The sequence below is a fragment of the Caenorhabditis briggsae genome (assembly GCF_000004555.2).
Source record: "Caenorhabditis briggsae complete genome, chrI, whole genome shotgun sequence".
Lineage (NCBI taxonomy): Eukaryota > Metazoa > Nematoda > Chromadorea > Rhabditida > Rhabditidae > Caenorhabditis > Caenorhabditis briggsae.
Window position 1 is genome coordinate 6,323,574 of NC_013489.2, and position 25,465 is coordinate 6,349,038.

The 25,465-nt window shown below is 37.1% G+C and overlaps 6 protein-coding genes across 6 annotated transcripts; 4 read left to right on the forward strand and 2 right to left on the reverse strand.

The window, feature by feature from the left end:
* Positions 1–802: 802 nt before the first annotated feature.
* On the forward strand, positions 803–2,645 carry CBG10767 (the record flags this gene model as incomplete). Its single annotated transcript, XM_045236300.1, has 6 exons — positions 803–957; positions 1,010–1,327; positions 1,390–1,603; positions 1,784–1,951; positions 2,273–2,515; positions 2,562–2,645. The coding sequence occupies 6 exons, from the start codon at positions 803–805 to the stop codon at positions 2,643–2,645; spliced, it is 1,182 nt and encodes a 393-aa protein (XP_045094353.1).
* Positions 2,646–4,217: 1,572 nt separating this feature from the next.
* On the forward strand, positions 4,218–5,024 carry Cbr-sst-20 (the record flags this gene model as incomplete). Its single annotated transcript, XM_002639902.1, has 3 exons — positions 4,218–4,422; positions 4,475–4,726; positions 4,774–5,024. 3 exons carry the CDS (start codon positions 4,218–4,220, stop codon positions 5,022–5,024), a joined length of 708 nt encoding a protein of 235 aa, XP_002639948.1.
* A 917-nt stretch (positions 5,025–5,941) lies between these two features.
* CBG10769 lies at positions 5,942–11,230 on the forward strand (the record flags this gene model as incomplete). Its single annotated transcript, XM_002639903.2, has 8 exons — positions 5,942–6,055; positions 8,367–8,499; positions 8,830–8,932; positions 8,978–9,086; positions 9,584–9,710; positions 9,758–9,894; positions 9,946–10,760; positions 11,011–11,230. The coding sequence occupies 8 exons, from the start codon at positions 5,942–5,944 to the stop codon at positions 11,228–11,230; spliced, it is 1,758 nt and encodes a 585-aa protein (XP_002639949.2).
* A 250-nt stretch (positions 11,231–11,480) lies between these two features.
* CBG10770 lies at positions 11,481–14,271 on the reverse strand (the record flags this gene model as incomplete). The annotated part of the gene is made up of 7 exons (XM_045236311.1): positions 11,481–11,710; positions 11,756–11,844; positions 12,356–12,442; positions 12,551–12,611; positions 13,155–13,293; positions 13,351–13,479; positions 14,152–14,271. 7 exons carry the CDS (start codon positions 14,269–14,271, stop codon positions 11,481–11,483), a joined length of 855 nt encoding a protein of 284 aa, XP_045094354.1.
* A 1,888-nt stretch (positions 14,272–16,159) lies between these two features.
* On the reverse strand, positions 16,160–17,363 carry Cbr-pat-10 (the record flags this gene model as incomplete). The annotated part of the gene is made up of 5 exons (XM_002639905.1): positions 16,160–16,327; positions 16,377–16,532; positions 17,092–17,198; positions 17,249–17,300; positions 17,361–17,363. 5 exons carry the CDS (start codon positions 17,361–17,363, stop codon positions 16,160–16,162), a joined length of 486 nt encoding a protein of 161 aa, XP_002639951.1.
* Positions 17,364–20,627: 3,264 nt separating this feature from the next.
* Positions 20,628–21,617, forward strand: CBG10772 (the record flags this gene model as incomplete). Its single annotated transcript, XM_002639906.2, has 2 exons — positions 20,628–20,950; positions 20,996–21,617. 2 exons carry the CDS (start codon positions 20,628–20,630, stop codon positions 21,615–21,617), a joined length of 945 nt encoding a protein of 314 aa, XP_002639952.2.
* Positions 21,618–25,465: the final 3,848 nt, after the last annotated feature.

Here is a 25,465-nt window from a genome sequence, read left to right on the forward strand (position 1 = left end):
CTTCTTCTTCTTTTCTTCTTTCTCTTTTCCGTTTTTCCTTTCTCGGAGCACTCTTCTTCTTCTTCTTCATCCCCCTTTAGGGCATCACACACGCCCAACTACTCGAGTTGTTTCCAAGGAGACCGGAGGCTCCATTTCAGAAAGAGAAAAAAAAGAAAAAGTAGGCTCTTCTTCTTTCTCTTCTTTCTTTTTTCTTCTTGTCAGAAAAGTTTTACTATTCTCCCTCTTTTTTGTCTTCTCATTTTGACTCATTCGTAGCTTGTTTTCTTCCTATTTCCTTCCCATGCAGGTGAAAAAAGACCAATATGAACATAAATTAAAAATGGGATGTCCTGAAAAAAATGTTCAAAGATTTCTGAACGTTGACTGAAAATTTCCAGGAGTCTAACAGTGTCAAAAACTATCAGACTTCAACGGTTAGGAGAATCAGTGAAACATGAACATATTAGAGCAAATACGGTACTTTAATTTGTGAAAAGCTACCGTATACGCCTTCTCAAAAAAATACATTTTCAGGGAGTTTGAGATCATAAATTTAACTGACGAATTCAAAAATACATGTAAATATCAATGCAAAACTTTTGGTTAAGCCAACCCAATAATTAACATGACCTTTGGAGTATAAAACCTTGAGTAGCCATGTAATTAGGACAAGCGAAATGTCACTCAACACACTTGTTTAGTTTCGAAAAATTTTTCTAAGAGCACATCACATTTGCTTGATCAGTTATTCACAAGCTCACACTTCTTTTCTTTCCCACTTTCTCTCATTAAACTTTGAGAAAATCTAAATTTCTAGAAAATGGTGACTAATGCGGAGTCTCTGGAACCTGTCAATCTGGAAGACGACGTCTTCAATCCGAGAGAGTGTACAGCCAAAGAAATCGATCAATGTGCCATTCAGCTCTACTCAAAGAAGTGTGAGCAGTATCATGAGGATCCGAAGGCTTTTGCAGCGTAAGTTGACAATTTGAATTTTCAGGATTTCAACAAAGCGTCTTCATTTCAGATTCCTTCTCAACATCCACGGAGAGTTGTCTGTAGTCTCATTTGCTTCCAGTTCCAACGAGAACACCGACAGAAAGAAATTGACGAAACCGAAAAACAAAGATCAACTGATGCATGTGAATCCACTGATTCTCGCTCGTCGTGGATTGCTGAGATACTTCATCAGTGAGATCAAGAAGTTGGAGGCAGGATCATCAGACGTAATGGAAAGGAACGATGAGGGAGAGATTCAGATGAAAGCCACGTGTCAGTTGTACATGTACTCAACGTTCTCCTACGTTTGTGAGTACGTCTACTGGGGAACTGAAGCTATGAAGGAGTGAGTTTTTGGGATGTTGGAGGGGAACAGATTCTGGTTCGGGATCTAAGATTCTGGTTCAGGCACGACACCAACCACTGCCTCATGAACAAAATTCGCCGCTGGGTGGCACTGGGGGTCCAGGGAGCGCTTCTCTCGAACATTCTGAATCCAGTCTACATTACGAAGTTCGTGATTGGATCCCAACCACCACTTCAGATCTATGATATTTGGGCCGTTTTGTTTTCCAAGCTGGAGTTCCAGGATCGAGAATGTCCACCCATGGAAATGATTCCAGTGAGTAAAGAGGAATGCTGGAATTTTTAAATTCTGAAACTTTGGAGTTGAAGAACTTCGAGCTTTTTTAATTTTTGGTAGTTCATGCTAACATCTAGACACTCTAGATTTGCAAAGATTTTGTGTCTTGTCTTTTTCTATTTTCTCTCCTCCAAGCCATCCATTTTTCTATTTTTGCAGAACCCCGAAAATTCAATCATAAAGACATCAGGATATTCGGAGCTAGAGAAATCCGCACATCCAAGTCTGTTGGTATCTGGAGATAAAAAGACGATGCGCAAAATGAGAAAGCACATCCGCAAAAACTTTGCAGTCTGTATAGACGAGCCGCAATTGTTAGCTATTTTGGTGAGTCATTTAAGACACGCCAACTATCGTATTCCCTCTAATAGAAGGTCACCTGATACGTGCACCTTGAGCTCAATTGTATCGGTTTTTATGAGAGATTTTAAAAATTTGTGAACTAATAAATTGCTTATCATAATATCACCAATATTTTATCAGTTGACAAATTTGTGATATCTCTCATAGGAGCCGAGATAGTTAAGCTCAAATTACACGGGCAAAGATGGCCTTACATTAGAGCAAATACGGTAGGTATTTTTCGACGATAGAAAATTAATCAAATTCGGAAAAATTGATATAAAGTAAGACTATTCAATTATCCAGAGAGCCTCTCCACCGCTCACCCAAGAGCACACATTCTTCTGGGTTGCTCATCTCAATCGAATGGATTTCATTGGCAAGAATGGGAAATTGGAATCCGAGACAACGGCCGCTTCGATCTGTAAACAGGAAATTTTCAAAGCCTACCTCCAATTGGACGCTGCCAACAAGAAGATTCTCAAGTACTCGAGAGCCAAGAAGGCAGCCGGACACTATCAGGCATTGAAGAAGATGCTCTACAAGCAGGTGAGCTCTCAAATAGGATCGGCTTGTGAATCGAAGAATTTTTCAGTGGGAGCTCGAGAAGAACGGAAAATGGCTCAACAGAAGCAGCAACAAGGTGGACAAGTTTTGGATCGAGTTGAAGAAAAACTAATGGGGTTTCGATGATTTTCTAACTCTTTTATTGTTCGGTCTACTGCTTTTCGTTTCGCTGGGACTCTGGAAATTCTGTGAAATCCCCGAACATCTAACCATCAAGAAAACTATTATAGTTTCTATCTTTCCTTTCCCCTTTTATGTGATCTATCTCCCCTTTCCTCTTCTCCCATATATATTTTGCACTGTGATTGAAAAACTAAAGAAAGCTTCTAATTTTCAATTGTTTTCAAGCCTTCAAGAGTCTACCCGAACTGAATCAAAAGTGCGTTCTGTTAACGCGATTTAATTAGTTTATTGTTGAGTAACTGGAAAAATTAGTAATCAAATCGAAGCTTCTATTCTCCACTACAGACAATAGCATTGATTGGCTCTTCTGAACGAATTTTGGTGACTTTTGCCTATACTATGATAAGGATAAGATTGACCCAGATTCAGTTTCAATTATTTTAAAAGTCAATATACGAAAAGTAGTTCATCATCAGAATTTACGAAACATCGTAGGAAATCTTTTCCTGGAAATTTAATGTAAAAAAGGCAAACATTCTTCATTAACTGCAATTTAAGCTCAATTATCTCATTTTTTTGAGAGATATAAAAGTCTGCACACTATACAAATATTGGGGATATTATGACAAGCTTTTTATAGTTGACAAAATTGTTATGTCTTCTATGGGAACCGAGATAATTGAGCTGAAAGTTGGAGCGTTGTAATAGAGCATCTACAGTAGCTGACCCAAAACTGGTCAAAAAATTTGGAACGCTTCACGAATTTGCGTGTCATCCTTGCGCAGGGGCCATGCTAATCTTCTCTGTATTGTTCCAATTTTAGTATATGTTCTCGGAAGAACAAATACATGAAACGCTGGGTTCACTTATACAGGGGTATCTGGGAGAGCAGCCGACATCTCACGACTTACGCTATTCACTAGTACAGCGGTTGGAGGAGGGTGTGCTCCTGGGAAGATTGGTTCTTGTAGTGTAACACAAACCGAGAAGACATTTATTCAGTACTTGAAGAAAAGAAAAATTGGAGTTCTGGAAACCTCCTCTGTAATTTTTTAAATTGCTGAAAACTCGAATTCAGAACTTTTTCCAGATTTGTCTGGTTCTATAGGTATTAAGTTCTCAGAACCGTTCGCGTACGGATAAGATAATGTCGCAGTATATAAGCACTTTTCAGGTTATGGATCTTTTGCTACAGTAATCCTTTACATTGTCTAATATTTTTTATCTACAGTAACCCGTCTTGTGCCACATACATTTCATGCAGAACGTGTGCTCTTCTCTTCTCGGTTCCCTCCTCCCTGGATCCTGTCTACGTGAACCTGACCTACTTCAGAGATTTCGCTTTTGCAACCACGTATCCAATCACCGAGCTTGGTGCCCAAGAACCACCAATATCAATCTGTGATTCATCGACATCCCGCACAACCATCATCATCTGCATCGTAGCTTTCTGAAGTGAGTCAACTCAGGATCTAGGCTGTCGAAAACAGGGCCGCGACTGATCCAGGCCGGCCGTCATTTCCGACAACCTCGCTAGAGTCCCGAATTTCAGAGAGCAAACATGTCACTAAAAAAAGAATCGCCGAGTTCTGTGACCATTCTACAAGCAATCATCTTCATTCAATTCGGTCTGAGCTTCTCGATCACTATCCTCACAACCATCGGAATTGCATTCGGGTATCCTGTAGCTTCACATTATCTGTTGGCTCTTCTTCAAGTGATCGTTGCCGTTCCTGGTATCGTCTACATTGCTCTTCAGAAGAATAGTAAGAGCTCTTCATCCATAGTCTTGTAGCGATCCTATTATCATTCTTGCAGTCTGGATCGCAGTGTACATCAGTTTCCAACTGGTGACTGCTTCGTGTGAGATCTACTGGTTGATCTACATGATTTTCGACAAACAGTCTGCCGGTGCCTGGCTTGTACTCGCTTGTCTAACTTTTGTGAATATCGTGGCAGTTGTGATTGCGATATGGTTCCGTCAGACTGTTCTCAAGGTTCCATGCAAGAAGAATAATAAGATCGGAGCAAAGGATTTGGATATGAAAAGTGAGAAACCGGATATGAAAGGTTTTTTGAATGAAGATTTAGAGAATCAAGTATTTATGAATTTCCAGTTCCGTCCACCTCAATGAGCGAAGTGGAGAAATCAAAAGGTGCTTCTTCCAAATCGAAATCGACCTCTTCGATCAAAAAGCCTCCATCTCGTTCCATGGAAAGATCGGATATGAGTGAGAAGTCATCGAAAGGAAGTCTGAAAGTTCGAAAAACCAAAAAAAACAGCTCTCCATCAATGCCATTGGATAGTCGTGAGACGACTTCTCTCTCCAGATCCTCTTCGAAAACCGCCGATTTCAGTGAGAAGTGATTCTCATACAGTCGTCTCAATCGTCTCAAAATTTTCATGCTCTTTTTTTCTGTGTTTTAAATGCCCATTTTTTTTGTTAATAAAGTTTTTTGTGGAAGTTTCTGAACATTTTTTATCGGTGCTCACATCCATCCAGCAAAACTTCAGTATTTTGATCTTTAGGAGCATACTCACCGACGGCCCGATTCCATACCGGGACGGGCCGTCTAATAACTTGCTTCAAAATTGAAATTGTGAGCGGAACAACATACCAAATGATAGAGTTCGGAGAGATACAACCTCCAATAAGAAACAACAATCATTTGAATCAATAACCGGATGCGGGCCGAGGAAAAACTCGTCGGTGGGGCTTGCTGGTCTAGACCATGATACCGCTTTTGAAGCCGGTCAATTCTTATTGAAGGTTGTGGTGCTTTCCGAACTCAATCATCTGGTATGTTGTTTTGTTCACAATTTCAACTTCATCGGCTTCATCGGCCTCTTGATACTTCGAAAAAGACCAAATATCAAAATAGCCCGAATGATACCATAAATGAACTTTGTATCAATCCGATCATGCCCTCTATTCTCGTCATCGAATAAGTTCTTGATTGTTAACCTTTTGTCACTGCTTCTACCCTTTTTTTCGAAGACACACAACGTCGACGTATTCTAACGGAAAGAGGAGATTCGTGTTAGCAGTAAGCAGTAGCGGTGGGTCAGGGCAATTTAAACGAATCAAAGTGAGAGAAAGATTGGCAGTTAATACATTCCTACTACCTGATGACGACAGAGAAGAAGTTGAAGAAGAAGGAGAAGAAGAAGAAGAAGACGTGACGATGGAGAAGAAGAGAGAATGAGAAGGATGAGGGGGCGTTGTTGAAAAAAGGTAGAAGACGCGCGAAAGAGTGAGGCCATTTTTGAGTCGAGAAACCAAGATGACCTGTATCATCTTTATATTTTTATCTATTCTGTGTTGGAGTGCTCTTGGAGCAAAAATAGCTCTATTCCCATCCACAGGATGTTTCAGCCACGATGTAATGATGAAACAGGTTCGCTTCTTTTTATTTCGAAAAGTTCTCTTATCTTATCAAACGGCATCAGAAGGAAATAGCCTTGATGGCAGATGTTTAGAATGTAATTGTTCAGTTTTCTAACTGAAAAAACTGCAGTTTTAACAGCTGACCAATTTAGCTGAACCGTTTCATTGGTGGTTTTTGAAATTTCCGTTTTGGTGTTTGGATGTTTCTTTCCAATGGGAACTTCAAAAAACGTTCCACTAATTTTCTGTTGTTTTCACGTCTTCAAGAGTCTACCCGAACTGAATCAAAAGTGTGTTCTGTTAACGCGATTTAATTAGTTTATTGTTGAGTGACTGGAAAAATTAGTAATCAAATCGAAGCTTCTATTTTCCACTATAGACAATAGGATTAATTGACTCTTCTGAACGAATTTTGGTGACCCTTACCTATACTATGATAAGGATAACATTTATTTATTTATTTATTTCAACGAAGGGGAGAAAACCACTAACACGTGAAATGTCTATGAAACTAGGAGATATAACAGGGACATACATTTGTAGTAATTAGGAGATGAAGGAAAAACCGAGTTAGTAAATAGTTGAATTCAAGACAAGAAAATGTTTTAGATCACAGGATAATAGTCGATTTTTGAAAGCCGCTGACGAGGGCTTCACCGGAAACACTTTGACGGGTAAAAAGTTCCAACATCTGATTACTCTATTAGAGAGAAATTGAGAAGATATTTTTGTTGAGTTTTTGATAAGTGATTTGAGATAGTATTTGTGACGTCGCAATGATCCAGCATGATTAAATATTTCGAAAATTGGAACCTCCATGATAATTTCTTTTGACCCAGATTCGGTTTCAATTATTTTAAAAGTCAATATACGAAAAGTAGTTCATCATCAGAATTTACGAAACATCGTAGGAAATCTTTTCCTGGAAATTTAATGTAAAAAAGGCAAACATTCTTCATTAACTGCAATTTAAGCTCAATTATCTCATTTTTTTGAGAGATATAAAAGTCTGCACACTATACAAATATTGGGGATATTATGACAAGCTTTTTATCAGTTGACAAAATTGTTATGTCTTCTATGGGAACCGAGATAATTGAGCTGAAAGTTGGAGCGTTGTAATAGAGCATCTACAGTAGCTGACCCAAAACTGGTCAAAAAATTTGGAACGCTTCACGAATTTGCGTGTCATCCTTGCGCAGGGGCCATGCTAATCTTCTCTGTATTGTTCCAATTTTAGTATATGTTCTCGGAAGAACAAATACCAAAAACGGGCGGTTCACTTATACAATGCGTTGCAAATTTATACGGCCACTCATGTTTTGGGTCATAACTTTTGAACCGTTTAAGTTATCAATTTAATTTTTTGAAAATCGGATTTGGGATGACAAGATACATTTATTTGTCAATTTTCGTAATGGAAACTAAAAAACTACCCGAGCTATCTAAAAAAATCTGAAAATATGACATTTGCAACCGTTGCAAATTTATACGGCCACTCCAAAGATCGGGTAGATCATGTCCTCCAGGAAAGACGGAGGGGTCTGATTTTGATTATTTATCATTAATAGCACTGTAAACAACTGTTTTCATTATGTATGTTTTTTTCTGTCACCTTGACATTATGCCCGTGGTCGTTTGCTGATTGATCAGATTTTTTCAGATGACTCGGGTAGTTTTTCAGTTTCCATTACGAAAATTGGTAAATAAATGTATCTTGTCATCCCAAATCCGAGTTTCAAAAAATTAGATTGATAACTTAAACGGTTCAAAAGTTATGACCCAAAACATGAGCGGCCGTATAAATTTGCAACGCAATGTATAGGGGTGTCGGGGAGAGCAGCTGACATTTCACGACTTACGCCATCCACTATACCTTGTACAGGGTGTGGACGAGGGAGTGCTCCTGGGAGGATTGGTTCTTGTTGTATAATAAAAAATGGATTCTGAATTTGTATATTGTATTAGCTGTTTGGAAAGAAATTACCCTGACTTGAACTATTAATTTTGTGCTTTAAAAAGACACTTACCGTAAAACCTGCGTCAAAAGAACTCGCCTAACTGTCAATTTTGAGCCAGTTTTTTCTCGCTTCATGTGAAATATAGTATAAATTGGTCAACTGAGGTAATATTTTTGAAGTTATGATAAAATTTTTGTCAGTTTACCACTTTTTGGTATCTTCTATAGGAAAGGATATAAATTGAGTCGAATTTGCAAGATACCGTGTACTAGGGAATGTGAAAAAATCGTTGGACCTAAAAACTTTTCTCCCAGAAATCCATTAAACCTGTATAATAACTAGCCCGTTTTCTCATTCCAGGTCGGCTCTCAACTCGACGAAAATGGCAACAACATCACATGGATTCAAACGTATCTTTACGATTTTGGATTCGGTGAAATTCCACTTCCAGACCATTGGAATCGAATGTCAATAGTCGGAATTGATGAGAGAGGTTAGCCGTTAGTCAGAAGGGTTTCCTTTGTGATTTGGGTTCTTTTATTTTTCTGATTTCTGGTTTAGACAGGGACGAAAAGTTTCCGGTGTGTAGATGATATATATTTAGTTTGGAAAGGGAAATTTTCGGAGAATTCTTTTGAGAGACAGAAAAAAAAACAGATTGCTTCCTTCCACTATCACCCAATTCTGATTTCACGGTCATTCGATCATTTTGCACGCGAATTTCAAAAATTGTTCATTCATGTCAACGTGTGGTATAGTAAAAAAAAGCGTACTTACTTATGACCCATAATTGTCTAATCGGTCACAAAAACTATTCTTATAGCCAACTACCTACAAGAGAACACAGGAAGATTGATATGGAGACAAAATGTACCATTTGATTTCGATCGCCCTTTCAATATACAAGGAATCAAGGACTTTGTGGTGTAAGGCTGAAGAAAGCGCGCTCCACTGAAAACGCCCATTTTCAGAATGTTGCAACGACATCAGGAGTATTGCACAGTTATGATGGACGATCCCAGATATCAACGTCTGAGAAATGAGAACGTATCGGTGGCGGTATTGGATCACTTCTTGCAGGTATTTTGATGATTGATCTGTTGGGAAATGGGTTTGTTGGGGGTGCGGTGATGACGTAGGATCAAAAAAACGAACTATAGAAATATATGTCTGACCCGAAACAATGTGATTTTTTGTTTTGCGAATGGAATAAGACGAATTGATTTTGGTCAGCGATCAAAAAGAAGTATGTACTATAGTCTAGAAATTGGAAAAAGATAGAAACCCATAGACGTAAAAAACTTTCCGATTAGGAATTGTCTGAGATCAAAAGATGAACGGATTTAACGTAAAACCTGTAATAGAAGGGTTTCCAAACTGTCAAGTCATACTTTATCTTGGCTGCTACGCAAGATATAAAAATGTGTCATTTGATAAAGACTTTTTGATATAGTGATTAACAGTTTATCAGTTGAAAACTGTTTGATATCTTTTACAGACTTTTACAAAAAGATAAGTCAGTTCAAATTTTAAAGCTAAGGACCTTCTGTTAAGTTTTTACGGTATGTACTTTTCAGGAATGCATGGGAGGTCTTGCCCATCTCCTCAACGCTTCCGTCATCCAATTCTCCAACTGGCCACTTTCAGACGGCTACGTAACATCTTTGAATCTTCCAGCATCACCAGCATCTGTTCCTAAAACTGGTATTATATTTTCCATTTTGAAATTTACTACTTGAGGTGTTTTTCAGGTACTCGTCTCTCAAGTAACACGATGAGTTTTCTTCAAAGATGCCAAAACGTACTATTTCATATTGCCATTATGGTTACTCGTTTCGTTCAAATGAACACACTTGATACAATGTTTGCCAAGAGAAATTATCCATGGGTATTTGCAAAAAAGGGTAATTTATTGAAACTGATTCTCCGATTTTTTTAGATCCAAGTTGAATTGAACGAAGCTCAACGTCCGATTTTCGCCAGTAGAGCTGAAATGATTTTCGAACCAATTCGTCCCATCAATAACCGAATCAAGTTCTTTGGAGCTGCATCTACCATGGCTCCAGAAAACTATATCAGCTCATCGGAACATTTCAACATTCACCCGTCCACTGTTTCCTTCACTGATCCTGTTATTTTAAGAAGTAATATTTCAAATATCTCCGCGGAATGTGCCACGTGTCATCGTCCACAAAATTCAAAACTTAGAAGACGTTCTTGGATGTTCAATATGGTTTCTGACCGTACCATTGTTCATCAGAGACAATTGGAAATGAGAGAAAAGTATCAAACGATTGATTGGGATCGAGTGCATTCTGAGAAGTTTGTATTAGTCACTTTTGGAAGTGTCGCTCAAGTGGATAAAATGCACTTTGAACTCCTGGAATCTCTTCTCGAAACTTTCTCAAAACAGCCTGGACTTATCATCTGGCAATCGAATTTATCAACAGAAGACATCAAGCGAATCCATAATCTAACTGTTCCTGACAACGTTATGGTTAGCTCTTGGGTCCCAATCAAAGAACTTTTGGCTCATGACAATATAGAATTCCTTATTTGTCATGGAGGAATCAATACTGTCAATGAATTGGGTCTTTTTGGTGTTCCAGTACTTGGTGTGCCTCTTCAAGGAGATCAAGCTTCGAATTTGGCAAGAGTTGTGGATTTGGGTGCAGCCGAGTTGATGACAATTATTGAGTTGAATGATGGGAAGTTGGATGAGATGATGGGCAAGATGAGACAGAATTTATCAAGGTATGGGGGAGGGTGGAGGAGGTTCATTGGTGAAAAGTTGTTACGAATTACCAAATATTTAAATTTTTGCGGATGTTTCTATAAAAAGTTCTTACTTTGAGCTTGTTTCCATAAAAAATTTCAGTTTAGGTCGTTTTTTGCACCAACAGCACTGTTCTTTCGATTGTAACTGTGTAATTTCAATTTATTAAGCTGAGACTTTGTGTTCTTCTTTATTCTTGTATTTTATTTTCAAATTCCGAATTTCCAGGTACTGGTCGCGAAGCGAGAAGCTAGCCAAGATGCTTGCACAACACCGCGAATTTCACGATGGATACCAGAAATTCTGGCTCAACTGGGTGGCCCGTCACGGGAAACAAAATGAAAACAAGCGATTCGTGAGATATGAATACTTGGGAGACATGGATAATCGTCTCTGGATGACTATCTTCGGTTCGATTTCTTTGATAATTTTTCTAGTTTCTTTCTAGATTTTTCTAGAGTTTCTGATTAACTGTTCATTCCAAATCACTTTCATATTTATGTCTTTTTTCTGGATCTTGATCTCAAAAAGTTTATTGGCTTTGCTTTATGATAGGATTTTGTTTCCAAAGTGAGAATAAATGAGGATAAAAATAACATGGAGAGTTTTTAGACAGCAGAGATTCAGATTCAGAAATTCAGATTCTTGAAAGGTTATATACAAACATTTGAGATCAATAGATCACAAGAAAATGTAAGTTAAGTTTCAATCTTGGTTGGTTGATGAATATCTGGAAGCACCGGAGCAATCAGAACTGGAATCGGTGATGGATGAGGCTCCAGAATATCTGCTGTGTCACTGATCACTTCCACGTCATCTTTTATTTCTTCTTTTATATGATGAACAATTGGATGGGGTGTTGGATGCTCGTCGGCTTGTTGAGGGATTGGAGATGGAAGTTGACTGGAGTTGACGGACATATGGGGCCCTGGAAAACGAATATTTTTGTGAGAAAAGATTGTTGTGTTCAAACCTTGGCCACCTTCCGTAGAAACGATTGAGTGAACTTCTGGATTCGCTATTTCGATTTTGACACTTGCCAGGGAGGATTCTTCTAGGATTCTGAATTGTTTTTTTAGCATACTGTTGTTTTGTTGTCCTTTTTGAGAAAACCCTTCCTCGCTATAAGAAATATCTCGAAAATTGTTACAGGCAAGTTCTGATTTCAAGCCTAAATTTTTCCCTAACCGGAGCCTCTCACGCCGGAAATCTTCTAATAGAATCCCAACTTATACGTATACTTCAACTCAATCATCTCGGTTCCTATGGGAGATGATGAGGATTCGTCTACTATCAAAATTCTGGTGATAATATGATACACATTTTGTTACACAGGTAAAATGCGAACGGGTCCGTTACGGACGCTTCGCGTTCGCGAATCACCTGTGTAGTTAACTGATTTTTGATATCTTTTAAAGGAACCGAGATAATTGAGCTCAAACTTGACAGTGCAGGGGAACTTTCTATTACAGCTTATACGGTATCGTACTATTAAATTAAAATAAATTTAAGGATATCGACATTTTGACAATTTTTATAGTTGCCCTCATCACTCTATATCACAATCACGAACCCATTCTGTGCCGGCACATTTTCCCCAACCACTGCTGTTGCCACCTCCCCGTTCGCCGCTGCATTTACCACCACAACTTCGTCATTTCTAAAAAAACAGCTGTTCGCCTTCTCTAATTTCAAAAACGAAAAAAAAATAATGGGAAAAAAGTCATGTGTAGGTAACACGAGAAGAGAAACGAAAAAAACAACGAACTTGAACCAGATTTCCTCCTCGTGCTTCGCGTGTTGATCATTATCCGTCCAGTAGATGTCGTCTGAAATTTTGAGAATCAGACATGTTTTCAAAATGTGAAGGAAGCATGAGACTCATACAATTTAATGATTGGGCAAAAGACAAGCACAATTTTTCAGTTCATTTTGAACTCAAAATAGAAAATATCAAACACGATTTGTCCTGTTTGTTCGGAAAATTCCAAAACTACAAAAATAGATGAACTGACAACCAGTCCGAAAAATATATTCAGATGAAATACAGTGCCGCAAAAAAGGTCATTTTTTAAACTTGGGGATCAGGATGAGCTATCGTAAAAGCTATGATAGAAACCTACTCTGTAAGTGCACTCAGTTCCTATGCAAGATATGAAAAGTGGTCAACTGATAAATTGTTTATCATAATTTCAGCAATAGTTTATTAGTTGACAGCATTTTGATATCTTTTATAGGGGACCAAGATAATTGAGCTCAAAGTGTTCAAAAAAATCATTTTCTCTTCATCGGTTATTTATTTCTTCCCCGTTTTTTCTATAAATCTCCAACTTCAACCCATCCCATTATCATTATCTTATCCGATCCCTTACTCTTATGCAATGAGTATTGCGTCTTGAAATGCTTAATGCAATCGTTGACTCTCGACTGGGCTTCCCTTCCACGAAACACAAGAATCATCAAGGCATCGTCTAGTTGCCTGCGTTTCTCGCCTTTCAACAGACCCGACTTCTGGAAACAAAGAAGAGTGGGTTAGTAGAATAAGAGAGATAGATATTTTTCAATTACATCTATCATTTCCTGAGTCGGTCGGAGTAGCTTCATGTGTACGGGAAGAAGGTGCCGATCTTCGAGGGCTGCCATCAGTTTGCCGGTTAGTGCACGTGTCAAGACGTTTTGTGTACACACGATGAACACCTAAAATGGAACATTTGTATGAAAAAACTTATCTGGAAAGAGCTAGAATTTGACTATTTATCGAATTGAAATATACCGTATTTCCTCTAATGGAAGGCCACCCAAACCGTCAATTTTGAGCCTATATAACTCGGTTCTTGTGAAAGATATCAAAAATGTGTCAACTGACAAAATGTTTTTGATATTATAACCAACATTTTTTCAGTTGGCAGATTTTCGTGATCTCTTATAGAAAATTAGATAATTGAGCTCAACGTTCATGCATCGGGTGAGTTTCTAATAGAGCAAACACGGTATGAATCGAAATCTAAACAGATCACTTCAGCTAAACTGGCAAAATCTTGAAAATCGTTATTTGTAGCATTGGGAACCAAAGTCTAAAATGTGCTCCATCATTTCTATTTTCAAATCTATTTCTGGCAAGACAATTTCTGATTTTTAATCCTTTGAATATATCTGCTAAATGTGCATCTCAGACCTTCCAATTGCCACTTTTCGTCTAATGGAATTTCACCGAAACCTCACTCCTCAATTAGAAAATAAAGTGCGCATTCTTGGACTTTGTTACAAAACATCTCGGTTCTTGAAAATAAAACCTGAGCAATAAATGAAGGATTCGCAGAGTGTTGGATAAAAATGGAGTAGATCTAGATTTTTAAAAAATTGACTCACATTTTTCAACTGCTGCCCAATAATTTCTTCACTGGAATCAGCGACTTGACCACTTCTCTTACAGCAACATATCGAACGAAACATCATCACAATTATTCGATCGCCACGGTCAATGCTCATGGAGCAGAAATGAACGGAAAATCTGCAATTTTATAGGATCCGAGGATTTTAGCTCTTTTTACGTAAGAGGCATAAGCTTATAAGCTTAAAGAGCATGGGAGGTATATTGACCTAGTTTTTGAGTTGGTACGGAAACATGCGAATGACATGAAAGAATGACAAGAATGAGCTGAAGAGTGTGGTGGACTCGAAAAGAGCAAAAGAGCCAAACGGAAATTGGAAAATTTTGGATAAATTTGGGGGAAAATGGGAGGGAGGGGATTAAGTTAGTTGGAGTGTTACACTCATGAGAACTACAGGAAATTGAAAATGGGAGGATTTTATGATTGAAAAGGATTGAAAAAGAAATAGATTTTCAGACTCTGTGAAATCCGCTGACGTGAGTGGTTTCTAGACAATGAGGTGAATGGATGGGGGAAAGGTTGATTTGAAAGGGTTTTCATTGGGTTTCCCTTTTTGTCGTCACCAAAAGATCCCGGTGATCAGAGATAAGACATTGGGGGAAAAATAGGGGAACGAGTAGCTTGAGGGCATGGTGAAAGAGAGACAGCAGAGAAATGTGTGAGAACTGCTGAAAATTTTCAAAACGGAACCTTGTAGAAATGTCCCGAAAATTGTAAAGGAAATCAACAAATATTTCAAAGAATTCAGAATTATCGAATTTCAGAATTTTAGATTTTTCGAATTATCGAAATTCAGAAATGTTGATTTTCAGAATTATCGAAAAATTTGAATTTTTATTATCAGAATTTCTGATTTAAAGAATATTTGAAATTGCGAATTTTTGCTTCTCAAAATTATCGAAATTCAGAAGTTCTGGTTTTCAAAAAATCGAAACTCAGAAATTTTGATTCTCAGAATTATAAAAGTAGAGAATTAATGTTTTTCAGAATTTTCGAAATTTTGAGTTTTCGATTTTCAGACATATCGAAATTCCGAATTGTTGGTTTTCAGAATGATAAAAATTCAGAATTTTTCATTTTCCGTATTATCGGAATTTAAAATGTTTGATTCTTTAGAATTGTCGAATTAAAATGTTTCAGAATTATCGAAATTCTGGCATTTCTAAATATAAAGTTGAACTTCGAATTCTGATTAAAAGTATTTTTTTAAATGAATGATTTTGAAAATGTTAATTTTGAAAATGCCTCAAAACGAACTTTCCGAAAATCATGTGCCTTCTCCTGGAGGAATTTTAATCCTTCAGCTGGGACTGGCACAGAGCCAAGAATTTCAAAAAACAACAACCCTTCTGAAATTAAAAATCTACGTAGTCAAGGTTTCTAGATTTTCTAGAACTTCAAAATAAAAACTCTAATAAAGAAAAGGACAAAAAGAAAATAGAAAAAAAAATTCAGCCATCACTATACAAATCGAGAGGGATCAATCTAGCTTATATACACACTCTTCAGGATTCAAACATCTACCGTAATAAAAAATTTTGTACACCGATTCTTGACGCAAGGAGAGAAGAAAATGACGGGAGGAGGAATAAGAGAGCATACCTACATATAGATGTCTCCTCCTCCTTCTTATTCCTCCTCTCCTCTTCTATATATTTTCTTCTAATTCATATTTACATCTGCTTGTTCCTCCGCCTTCTTCTCCCTATTCTCCTGGATGATGGTTTCCATAGCGCCGCCGGGAAAGAGACCAGATATAAAGTTGTGCAGGGCTTCTGGAGTGTGATAGATACACTACACTAATCCCCCTATTCTATTCAGGGTGGGCTCTCTGGATTAGGCTCATGATGTACAAAGTCTTTTTATTCAGGATGGATGTTTGTGAACAAACAAAAAGAAAATGTTTTGAGTTTTAAAATAAGAAAAAAGTTTTGATCCCCAAAAGTTTTGAAGATCAAATATTTAAAAAAGGAATTTGATTAGATTTAGTCAGATTCTCCGGCCATCAGCTCCCAGAACTCCTCGAACTCAATCTTTCCGGAACCGTCCTCGTCGATCTCGTCGACAGCCTCCTCGAGTTGTTGATCGGTGAGGTCGTCGGCGATTTCCTTGAGAAGAGCCTTCAGGGTTGGTCGGGAGATGTATCCGTTACCCTGTAAAAAAACTATGTTTAAAAAGTTAGAAATGAATTTTTCTGATTACCTCCTTGTCGAAAAGACGGAAGGCTTCACGAAGCTCTTTCTCCAGCGTTTCCTTATCGACAGTATTGGCAACAGTGTACACGAGAGCGCAGAACTCGTCAAACTCTAGCTTTCCGGAACCGTCGGCGTCGAATTTGCGGATCAGTTTGCGAAGGGTCTGGAAGACAGGGTATGAGGAAACGGAGGGAATTTGGTTCGGAGAGAAAGGAGCCCATTTCAAGCTAACTTCAGAATAATCTTCTATCAAATAAAATGATTTAAAATCAGAACCTAGCAGATGTATCTAATTGACAGGGTTACTGTAGCTATGAACTATTTGAGTCGCTCAGAAAAACACATTCCCCTAGATTTCTTCTCATCCATTAGCTCAACCACGTTGTAACAAAAACGGGGGTGTAGTGTTGACCCAGATGGCTCAGTTTTTCAGGGTGGAGCTGATTTTGCGATTTTATCAAATGAGGAACCGATTACAGCAGATTTGCAGACTCAGTTGACAGTCTAACTCAGGAGATGTCCCTATCGCGAATAGAACTTGGTTTTACGAAATAATCTAGAACCCCCTTATATTTAAAACTAGGTCGTCTTAAAAGTTATCTACAGGTTAACAATCAGATGCCAATTTGAACAATTCCTACTCGATTTTTCAAAATCGCTAGCTCTAGATTTAAGTATTCACTTCCCTAGAACCCAATCTCAATCTCAACAACCCAACTCACCTTCTCATCAAAATCCTGCTCCATTCCGTGCATGATCTGACCGATCTGAGTGGCCATGATGTATCCTTGCTTTCCTCTGTCGAAGGCATCGAAGAACTTTTGGTACTCTGAAATTGTTTCAAAGTTAGAAAATGAAAAATGAAAATGAAGAGCTTACCCTCGATTTGGGATCCGTCGATCTCAGCAAGAATCTCTTCGATATCCTCAGCCTACAAAAGGAAAATGATAAAGTTATGGAAAAAAAGAAAGAGGAGCTAAAGACGACTCACCATGTTGTCAGAGTTTGTTGTGCTCTGAAGACTCTGTCGAAGAGCCCTGATGGGAGGAGGAGTAGGCGGGTACCCGAGGGCGGAGACAAGAGGCCTCTTCTCTTTCTTTTTCTCCTTCGTCTTCTTTGACTTCTAAACACATTGTTACACAGTTTTCACGACGGCAGATGCTCCGAGACTGGCGAGGATTTGAGGAGAGATCATTGGGATAATGGAGACGCAGACTCTTGTGGGAGCTGACGATGATTTTTCTAGGGATAGATAGGAAGAGCAAGAGGAAAGAAATGATCAGAAGAGAGAAGGGAAGCAACCAAGGATCAGGAAGAGAGAGAGAGAGGGATCTTGGAAAAATGGGAAATGTTAAGGGAATGAAGAAAGGGTAGAAAAAATATTGGTGTAAAAATGAAGTACAAGACACCATATTGCCAGTTTGGGGTATTAATAATCAATTCGTCTGGAAGGTAAAATAATCTGGAAGTAGAGAAAAAGTATACATAAAACCAGTGTAATAATTTAGACTTCTTCGTGAAACGCGAAGCATATGTTGTGGTGGAAATATTGTGAACAAGTGGGGGTGTATAGGGAGAAGAAGAGGAAGAATGTTCCAGAAAATATGTGAACTTTTGTTGTTTTTTCTGTTGAAAACTGAATCTAATTGTGAGGGTTTTAACATCTCAAAAGGCTTTTGATTCTCGATTCTTCAATGGCGAAAAGTTATCCAGCATGGTCTCTTACAGAAGAAATATGAACTACAAATTTAATTACCATTAAAGCATTTTGTGCGACAAATCTGGAGAGACATTTCAGCTTTTTAATCTGATTGTGTAGAGACTCAAGATGATTCAAATTCATTTTTAAAAATTAATTAGTGATTTTAGTACCCAAAAAAAGAGAATTTTCCTGGTTTGTTACAGTAATCAGTGTCAGACGAATGGAACATTTATCCATAAAAAACGAAGAAAAACATTTTTAACTTTGAGCTTTTGAGTCATTGAGGCAAAGCATCGAACCAAATTGAGCCACTGATTTTTAAGCCAAGAAATGTTGACAACTGAAAGAGAAGTTCCATTTCTTCCGTAACAAACCTGGGAAGCTAGCATTTTTTGGAATTTTATCTGCTGGAAAAGGACAATACAAAGTTCCAAAACAACTAATTACTTTTAAAAAATTTATTTGAATCATCTTGATACTCAGCAAAATCAGATTAAAAAATGCTGAAATTTTGCTCCAGACCTGACACACCAAATTTATTCCTAATCGATTTGTTTTGTGTTTTTCCACTTGACAAAACTCTGACGAGAGGTGCTAATAAGACCGACCAACTAATCAACCTTAAAAGGAGTGATGGTTCTTGTGGGACAGGGTAGTAGAGTGTGTTCACCAGTCAAGGTCATCTACTCTCTACGTCTTCTGTGTCTGCATCTGCCACGTCATTTCCCTTCTTCTCTGACTCACCTTCTGTGTCAATCAATCGTGTTTCTCTGAAATCTTTTCAATATTTTCAGAACAACTGAAAAAGATTCTATCCAAATATCCGAGTTTGGTCCAAAAGGAGATACTCGACAACATAAAGTATATCGGTCTACTCCATCTTTCCTTTGTGTCAAAAAATATGAAGAAATTAATAAAATCATCCCAAAAGAAGAGGTTCGAAAGTATCAATTGATTATGAATATAATACATAGATTGGAAGGATCGTGTATGGTGTATATTATTGACGAAAGTAAATCTTTAAAGAAATATCATAAACGTTTATCTAGAACCGTCGACGACATGATAATGAGAATTGTGAAACGCAAAGAAAATAGACATGGTAATTTTCAGTTGAGCGTATCTGGAAAGTTAATTGATTTTAGGTAATTTGCAACTCGCAATGAATTACAATAATTATTCCAGTTTTTTTCGGTGAATACATATACCCCGTAGCATCCTATCTGGAATGCGACAAAAAATCTGTGATACAATCGATTCATAACCACTATTCTGTATTGGTTTGTATCTCGATGGTCATGTTTCGGACGTTAGACACTTTGAAAACTTTTTCTCTTTATCTCCTGTGGCGAAAACGATTCAATTGCACATGAAGACGAAAATGGAATTATTCAATCCGGAATCCAAATTTTATCATGCAGAATCTATTCATATAGATACACCCCAAATCAATGTTCCAGATTTTTTACGCCATTTTCAAGGAACACAGTTTTCTTTTAACTGTAATCGGTACGAAAAGACAAATTTGAAAGATTTAGTGAATAGATGGAAATCAGGAAAAGCGTTTCAAAATTTGGAATTCGCACAAATCAGAATTGTTCATGACAATTCTGATTGAACCGAATTGTGAATGGAATTTGGGCGAAATTCATTAATGCAAACAGACAGCAAACGTACACTGTGCGTTTTGGGTAAGTTTTTTTTGGATTAGTTTCGAAATGAACAATCAGTTTTCAGTTTCTGTTGGTGTTATAAAAACGACAAAATGTTTCCAATCACCAGCCATGCATACATCGTCAGAGAAACTGATAATCGTGTGGCATCTGTTATGGTTTCGATAAGAACGTTCTTGGTTGAAGTATGGGACAAAACAGAGGAAGAGTTTTTTGAAGATTGTTTCATAGGGACGACTTGACAGGGATTTTTAAACACCCCCAAATTCATTGTATTATCGATTATACATTCAAAACTTTTCTTGCATTAAATCTATCAAAAATGTATTAATCTTCAGAATCTGAAAGCTATTCAAAACTTACTATTTGTTTAAATCTTGTACTAACGTCATTGTCATTTTTTATTGTTTCAGTGTTTTCTCCCGCACCTGTCCATATTAAATTTATATGTATCAACCAAAGAAATCATGGAAGATTGCAATAAAAAATTATTAACTCAGCATTCTAAAACTTTACAGGAATAATGCGAATCCGACGCACTAGGAAAAACATGTTGTTTGGAAAATTTAACAGCATGTCTTGGAGTAATTCACAACCTTCATTCCTCCAGGCGTCCTTTCCGTTGGTCCTGATCGATTTGGTCTCTGTGTTTCCACTAACTCTGAGAAAGGAGCTAAGACCTAACCAACTAGTTCGCCTTTCATGGAGAGTTGGTCCCTGTGGGACAGAGTAGTAGGGTGTGTTCACCAGTCAAGGTCATCTACTCTCTACGTCTTCTGTATCTGCATCTGCCACGTCATGTCCCCTCTTTTCTGACTCACCTTCTGTTTCAATCAATCGATTTTCTTTACAATCTTTTTTAATAGTTTCAGGACACCTAAAAATGAATTTATCCAAATATCCGAATTTGGTGCAAAAGGAGATACTCGACAACATGAATCATATCGGTATACTTCTACTTTCCTTTGTCTCTAAAAACATGAGAAAATTGATAAAATCATCCCAAAAGAAGAGATTCGAAAGTATCAGATCAATTGAGTATAACTACAATAGAATGGATGGGAAAACAAATGTGTGTATTCGCGATGGACATAATTACAAATTTCCGCTCGGAGTCAACGACCTGCTATTGTCTATGTTCAAACACGATGGTTCCAAAAACTATTGTTTTCAGTTGAACGTATCTGGAAAGATAATTGGGTTTAAGTGAGTTACAACGAGCAATGGATTGTAAAATTATTATTGTTCCAGATTAACCGATTATCACAAATATCCTGTAGCATCATATCCGGAATGTGAAAAAGAATCCGTAATTCAATCGATTCATAACCACTTTCTGGATGTCTTTAGAAATTCGATGGAGTATTATTGGCAGGCACGATTATGGCACTGGCCTCAAGAGGCTTTTATTCCTTTTCTTCCAAAACTCAAAAACGTATCATTCTGTGTCGGTATGTATCTCGATGGGGATTTTGCGGACGTTAAAAACTTTGACAAGTTTTTCTCCTTGTCGCCTGTTTTGAAAACGATTCAATTGAGTGTGAATGCGAAAACGGAACCATTGAGTCCGGAATCGAAATTCTATGATACAGAATCTATTCATATACATACACCCCAATTCAACGGTCCGGATTATTTACGTCATTTCCGGGGAAAACACATTGGTTTGTACTGCAATAGATACGAGAAGTCAGATTTGATAGATCTTGTGAATAGATGGAAATCAGGAGAAGCGTTTCAAAATCTGGAATACTTATGGATTAGTGTTGTATGTTATGAAAACCGATTTCCGAACCGAATTCTGAATGAAATTGGAGCAAAATATATTAATGCAACCAAACAACCACCAACGCACACTGTGCTTCAACGGTAAGTTATTTTTTTGTTAATTAGCTTTGAAATAGACAGTAATTTTTACAGCTTTGATTGGAATAGAAAAAACGATACTACGGAGCCAATCAGAAGCCACGCATACGTCGTTAGAGAATCAGATAATCGTGCGGCATCTGTTCAGATTCAGGACGATTCTTTCAGCTTTGGAGTATGGGATAAAACAGAGGAAAAGTTTTTGAGAATGGTGGAATAGTTACGAATTGACTGGGTTTTCAAAACATCCTTTTTTAAATATTGTATGCTAATTGTATTCTATGTCGTTTTTTGTTTCTTCATTCTTCCACCAGTTTCATTTTATCACTACTAGATTTCTTTTCTTCTCTCCTATATTTTCCATGGAAATTTCCACCACCCTCTTCCTTTGAATACAATATTCTGTACCCCCATTTTCGACATTTTGTAAAAATTTTCTTTGAAAGCTCCTTACTAGGTTAATTTCAGTCCGCGTTGACTGATTCTTTTTTGATCGATAGCAAAACTCTCTGACTAACCGGTTACCAAAAATTGTCAAAAGGTGTACCGTTGAACCAAGATATCATTTACGAAAAAGATGAATATAAAAATTAAATTATTTAAGACGCATTCTCTGTGAGAATCGAAAATAGTGTTGTACAGAAAAATTCAAACTAGTTTTTATGCATTGATATTATATATCATGAGAGTTGGGACACTTTGTTGGGACACTTTTAAGATAAAAAATGTAAATTTGGCTCGGATCCACCAAGTACGGTCCAAACGGTGACCAACTTTGGCCAAAAGTTTGATTTTCGTTCCAATTTTGACAAAAATCACTGAAAATTTGTCGTCGTGAAAAATTTTAACATTAGCTGAAAAACTATATGGTCAGATTCAAAACCAGCAAAGTTACGCTAGAAAAAATGGGTTTGAGTTTGAATATCTGTCTTCGCGCGTTTCAGAATTGTCTTCGTGCGTAGAACATGTCTTGAACACTTCTGTATTTTTTTGAACGGGGTTTTTTTGTAACTTTTTGAAAATTCTAAAAAACCTGAAGCTTCTGAAAAATTTCAGTTTTCGAAAATCCAAATTCCAAAAATTTCGAATTTTTTAATTTGAATTTCTTTTTGAATTTTACTGAATTTCATAACTTCCTAGAAGTTTCAGAACTATCGATTTCAAGCGTTCAAAAACATGCGAATTTTGGAAATTTGCTCAGTTTTCAAATTTCATTTTTCCCTTTGTTGATTTTCTCAAATTCTAGTTTCTCAATTTGATATTTTGAAAAACTTGGCTCCTGGACGTTTTAGAACCCGACGTTTCAGAAAGACAACGTTTCAGAAATTGACATTTCAGAACCCGACGTTTCAGAAACCGACAGTTCAGAAACACGACGTTTCAGAAGCCAAAGTTTTAGAAAATTGAGTAAATGAGTATATTTAAACAAGTAATGCTTATTTAGAACTTTGGTTTTCATGGAAAAGAAACAAAAACTTGAAAAAATTCAGTCGAAAAGTACTGAAATTCCCATTTTTATGAATATTCAGGTTTTCGATTTTTTTTCCATAAAAACTACAGTTAAAAATGAGCAATACTTATTTGAATATACTCATTTACTCATGTTTTCAAAACTTTGGCTTCTGGAACGTCGTGTTTCTGACACCTCGGCTTCTGAACTGCCAACTTCTGAAACGTCGGGTGAAAAGTCCAGGAGCCAAAAACTAAAAGTTAATTTCTTAAATTTTGAATTTTCTAAGATTTCGAAAGTTCAATTTCTGAAAAATTCAAATTTTGGATCTTTTGGTTTCTATACTTTTTCCATTTTTCAGAAGTTCGAAGTACTAAATTTCAGAAGTTTCCGATTTTTCAAATTTCCCATTTTTTGGGATTCCAAAATAATCTAGATATTCAATATCCAATAAATTAATATTCAATAATACTCAGTAAATTCCAGAATTTTTAGAAATCATTTTTTGAAATTATTTTTTTAATTCTTCGAAAAAAGTGTTGAGTTTTGAAGAAATTAACACATTCTGATATAATTACGGTTTTTTCAGTGCCGCAATAATATCATGCAAAAATAACAACTTTATTAAGGGTCAACAGTTCAGTGAAATCTTTTTTTTCCAATTTTTAGTGCTTTCCAAAACAACAAGATTACTGAACTGCTAACCAACAAAAAGAAAAAAACAGATAATCAAAGGATTATTAATTGATCTTCTTATTTCCAACTGATCGAATTTCAATTTCTTCTTAAACGTTCCAGCCACTTCAGTTCAAGTTAAAATACTTTCAAAGCAACGATAATCTTCAGAGCTAAATAAAAGAGATTTTAACCCTTGCTAATCTAATACCAACTCAAAAATCTTGTTCATAGTTAGTGAGTATAGCCAGGAAGAAGCGACAACGCGATTTACCAGACTCTTTTGTCAATCCGACGCTTACTTCAAGTAAAAGTGTCAATACAACTGACGAACCAGGACTCAGCTCGTAACAAGGCACAAGAAATGTGACTTGCTGCGATAATGTACGCACATGAACATATTGTAAGTTGCATCGTACTAATTTGAAGAAATCGTCGAATCAACTGAGCCCTACAGTATACCTGCTGTTGTCTTCAACACATGCGCCTCCTACTCAAAAAGTATAAACTAGACCAAAGTAGTAATTAAATTAACACGAGTCCCTATTTAAAACTCAATCGACCCTTCGTCATCCAGAAGCTGATTATGGCCCACATCGATTAACTCGTTACCGTTCATTATCCTCATTTAAAATAATCGAAAAAGCCAGAAAAGTAGCAATCTTCACGGTGTTTTTTCCAGAACGTTTTTTGAAACGTTTTTTTGCGCATTTTTTAAAATGGAATCCAGGTCCAAAACCGTAAGACTCAGCAGTTCAATTTAAAGCTATCGCGTCGAGACTAACGATAACTTTACTACAGTATTCCTGTTAGCGTCCGAGCGCATTTACATTGCAAAAAAAGAAAAACGTTCCGAAAAAAACACCGTGAATCTTTAGAACTATGTCAGATAGATTTTAACCCTTGCTAATTTAATACCAACTTAAAAATCTTGTTCATAGTTAGTGAGTATAGCCAGGAAGAAGCGACAACGCGATTTACCAGACTCTTTTGTCAATCCGACGCTTACTTCAAGTAAAAGTGTCAATACAACTGACGAAAGAGGACTCAGCTCGTAACAAGGCACAAGAAATGTGACTTGTTGCGACAATGTACGCACATGAACATATTGTCAGTTGCATCGTACTCATTTGAAGCAATCATCGAATTGACTGAGCCCTACAGTATACCTGTTGATGTCTTCAACACATACTCAGCCTACTCAAAAAGTATAAACTAGAGCAAAAGTAGTAACTAAATTAACACGAGTCCCTATTGTTCTAAGTTAGGATGAAGCGGTAAAAATCTAATTGAGCTGGTTTAGTCGGCACCTAATCCTATAAACTCACAAACTGAACTTGTGTCTGGAACGATTTGCTCAACGGGTGCTGTCGGAAGTCGATTGAAATGCCAATAGGATTCTGAAGTAGAAGAAACATCGAGTGTGAGAAAAAATCGAGTTGGCGAGCCGCCAGTGTGGCCTACGTGGAAATAGGTCAGACAATTATTGAGCTCGAGGTCACACGTTTTTTCAAATAAAAATTTATTCTCCCGTGAAAAAAGCTTCAGAAATTCTGTATTCGGAGCGTACGCGTGATGACCTAAAAACACAAAAATTGAAAAAAAAGAAATTGACGAAAGCAAACAAAAGCGAAAAAAATCCGTCAAAAAACCATACGAAAATTCTAATCGCAATTAAAGAAAATAGAATAATTTTAGAATATTGTTTATTCAATAAAACGTGGGCGCGC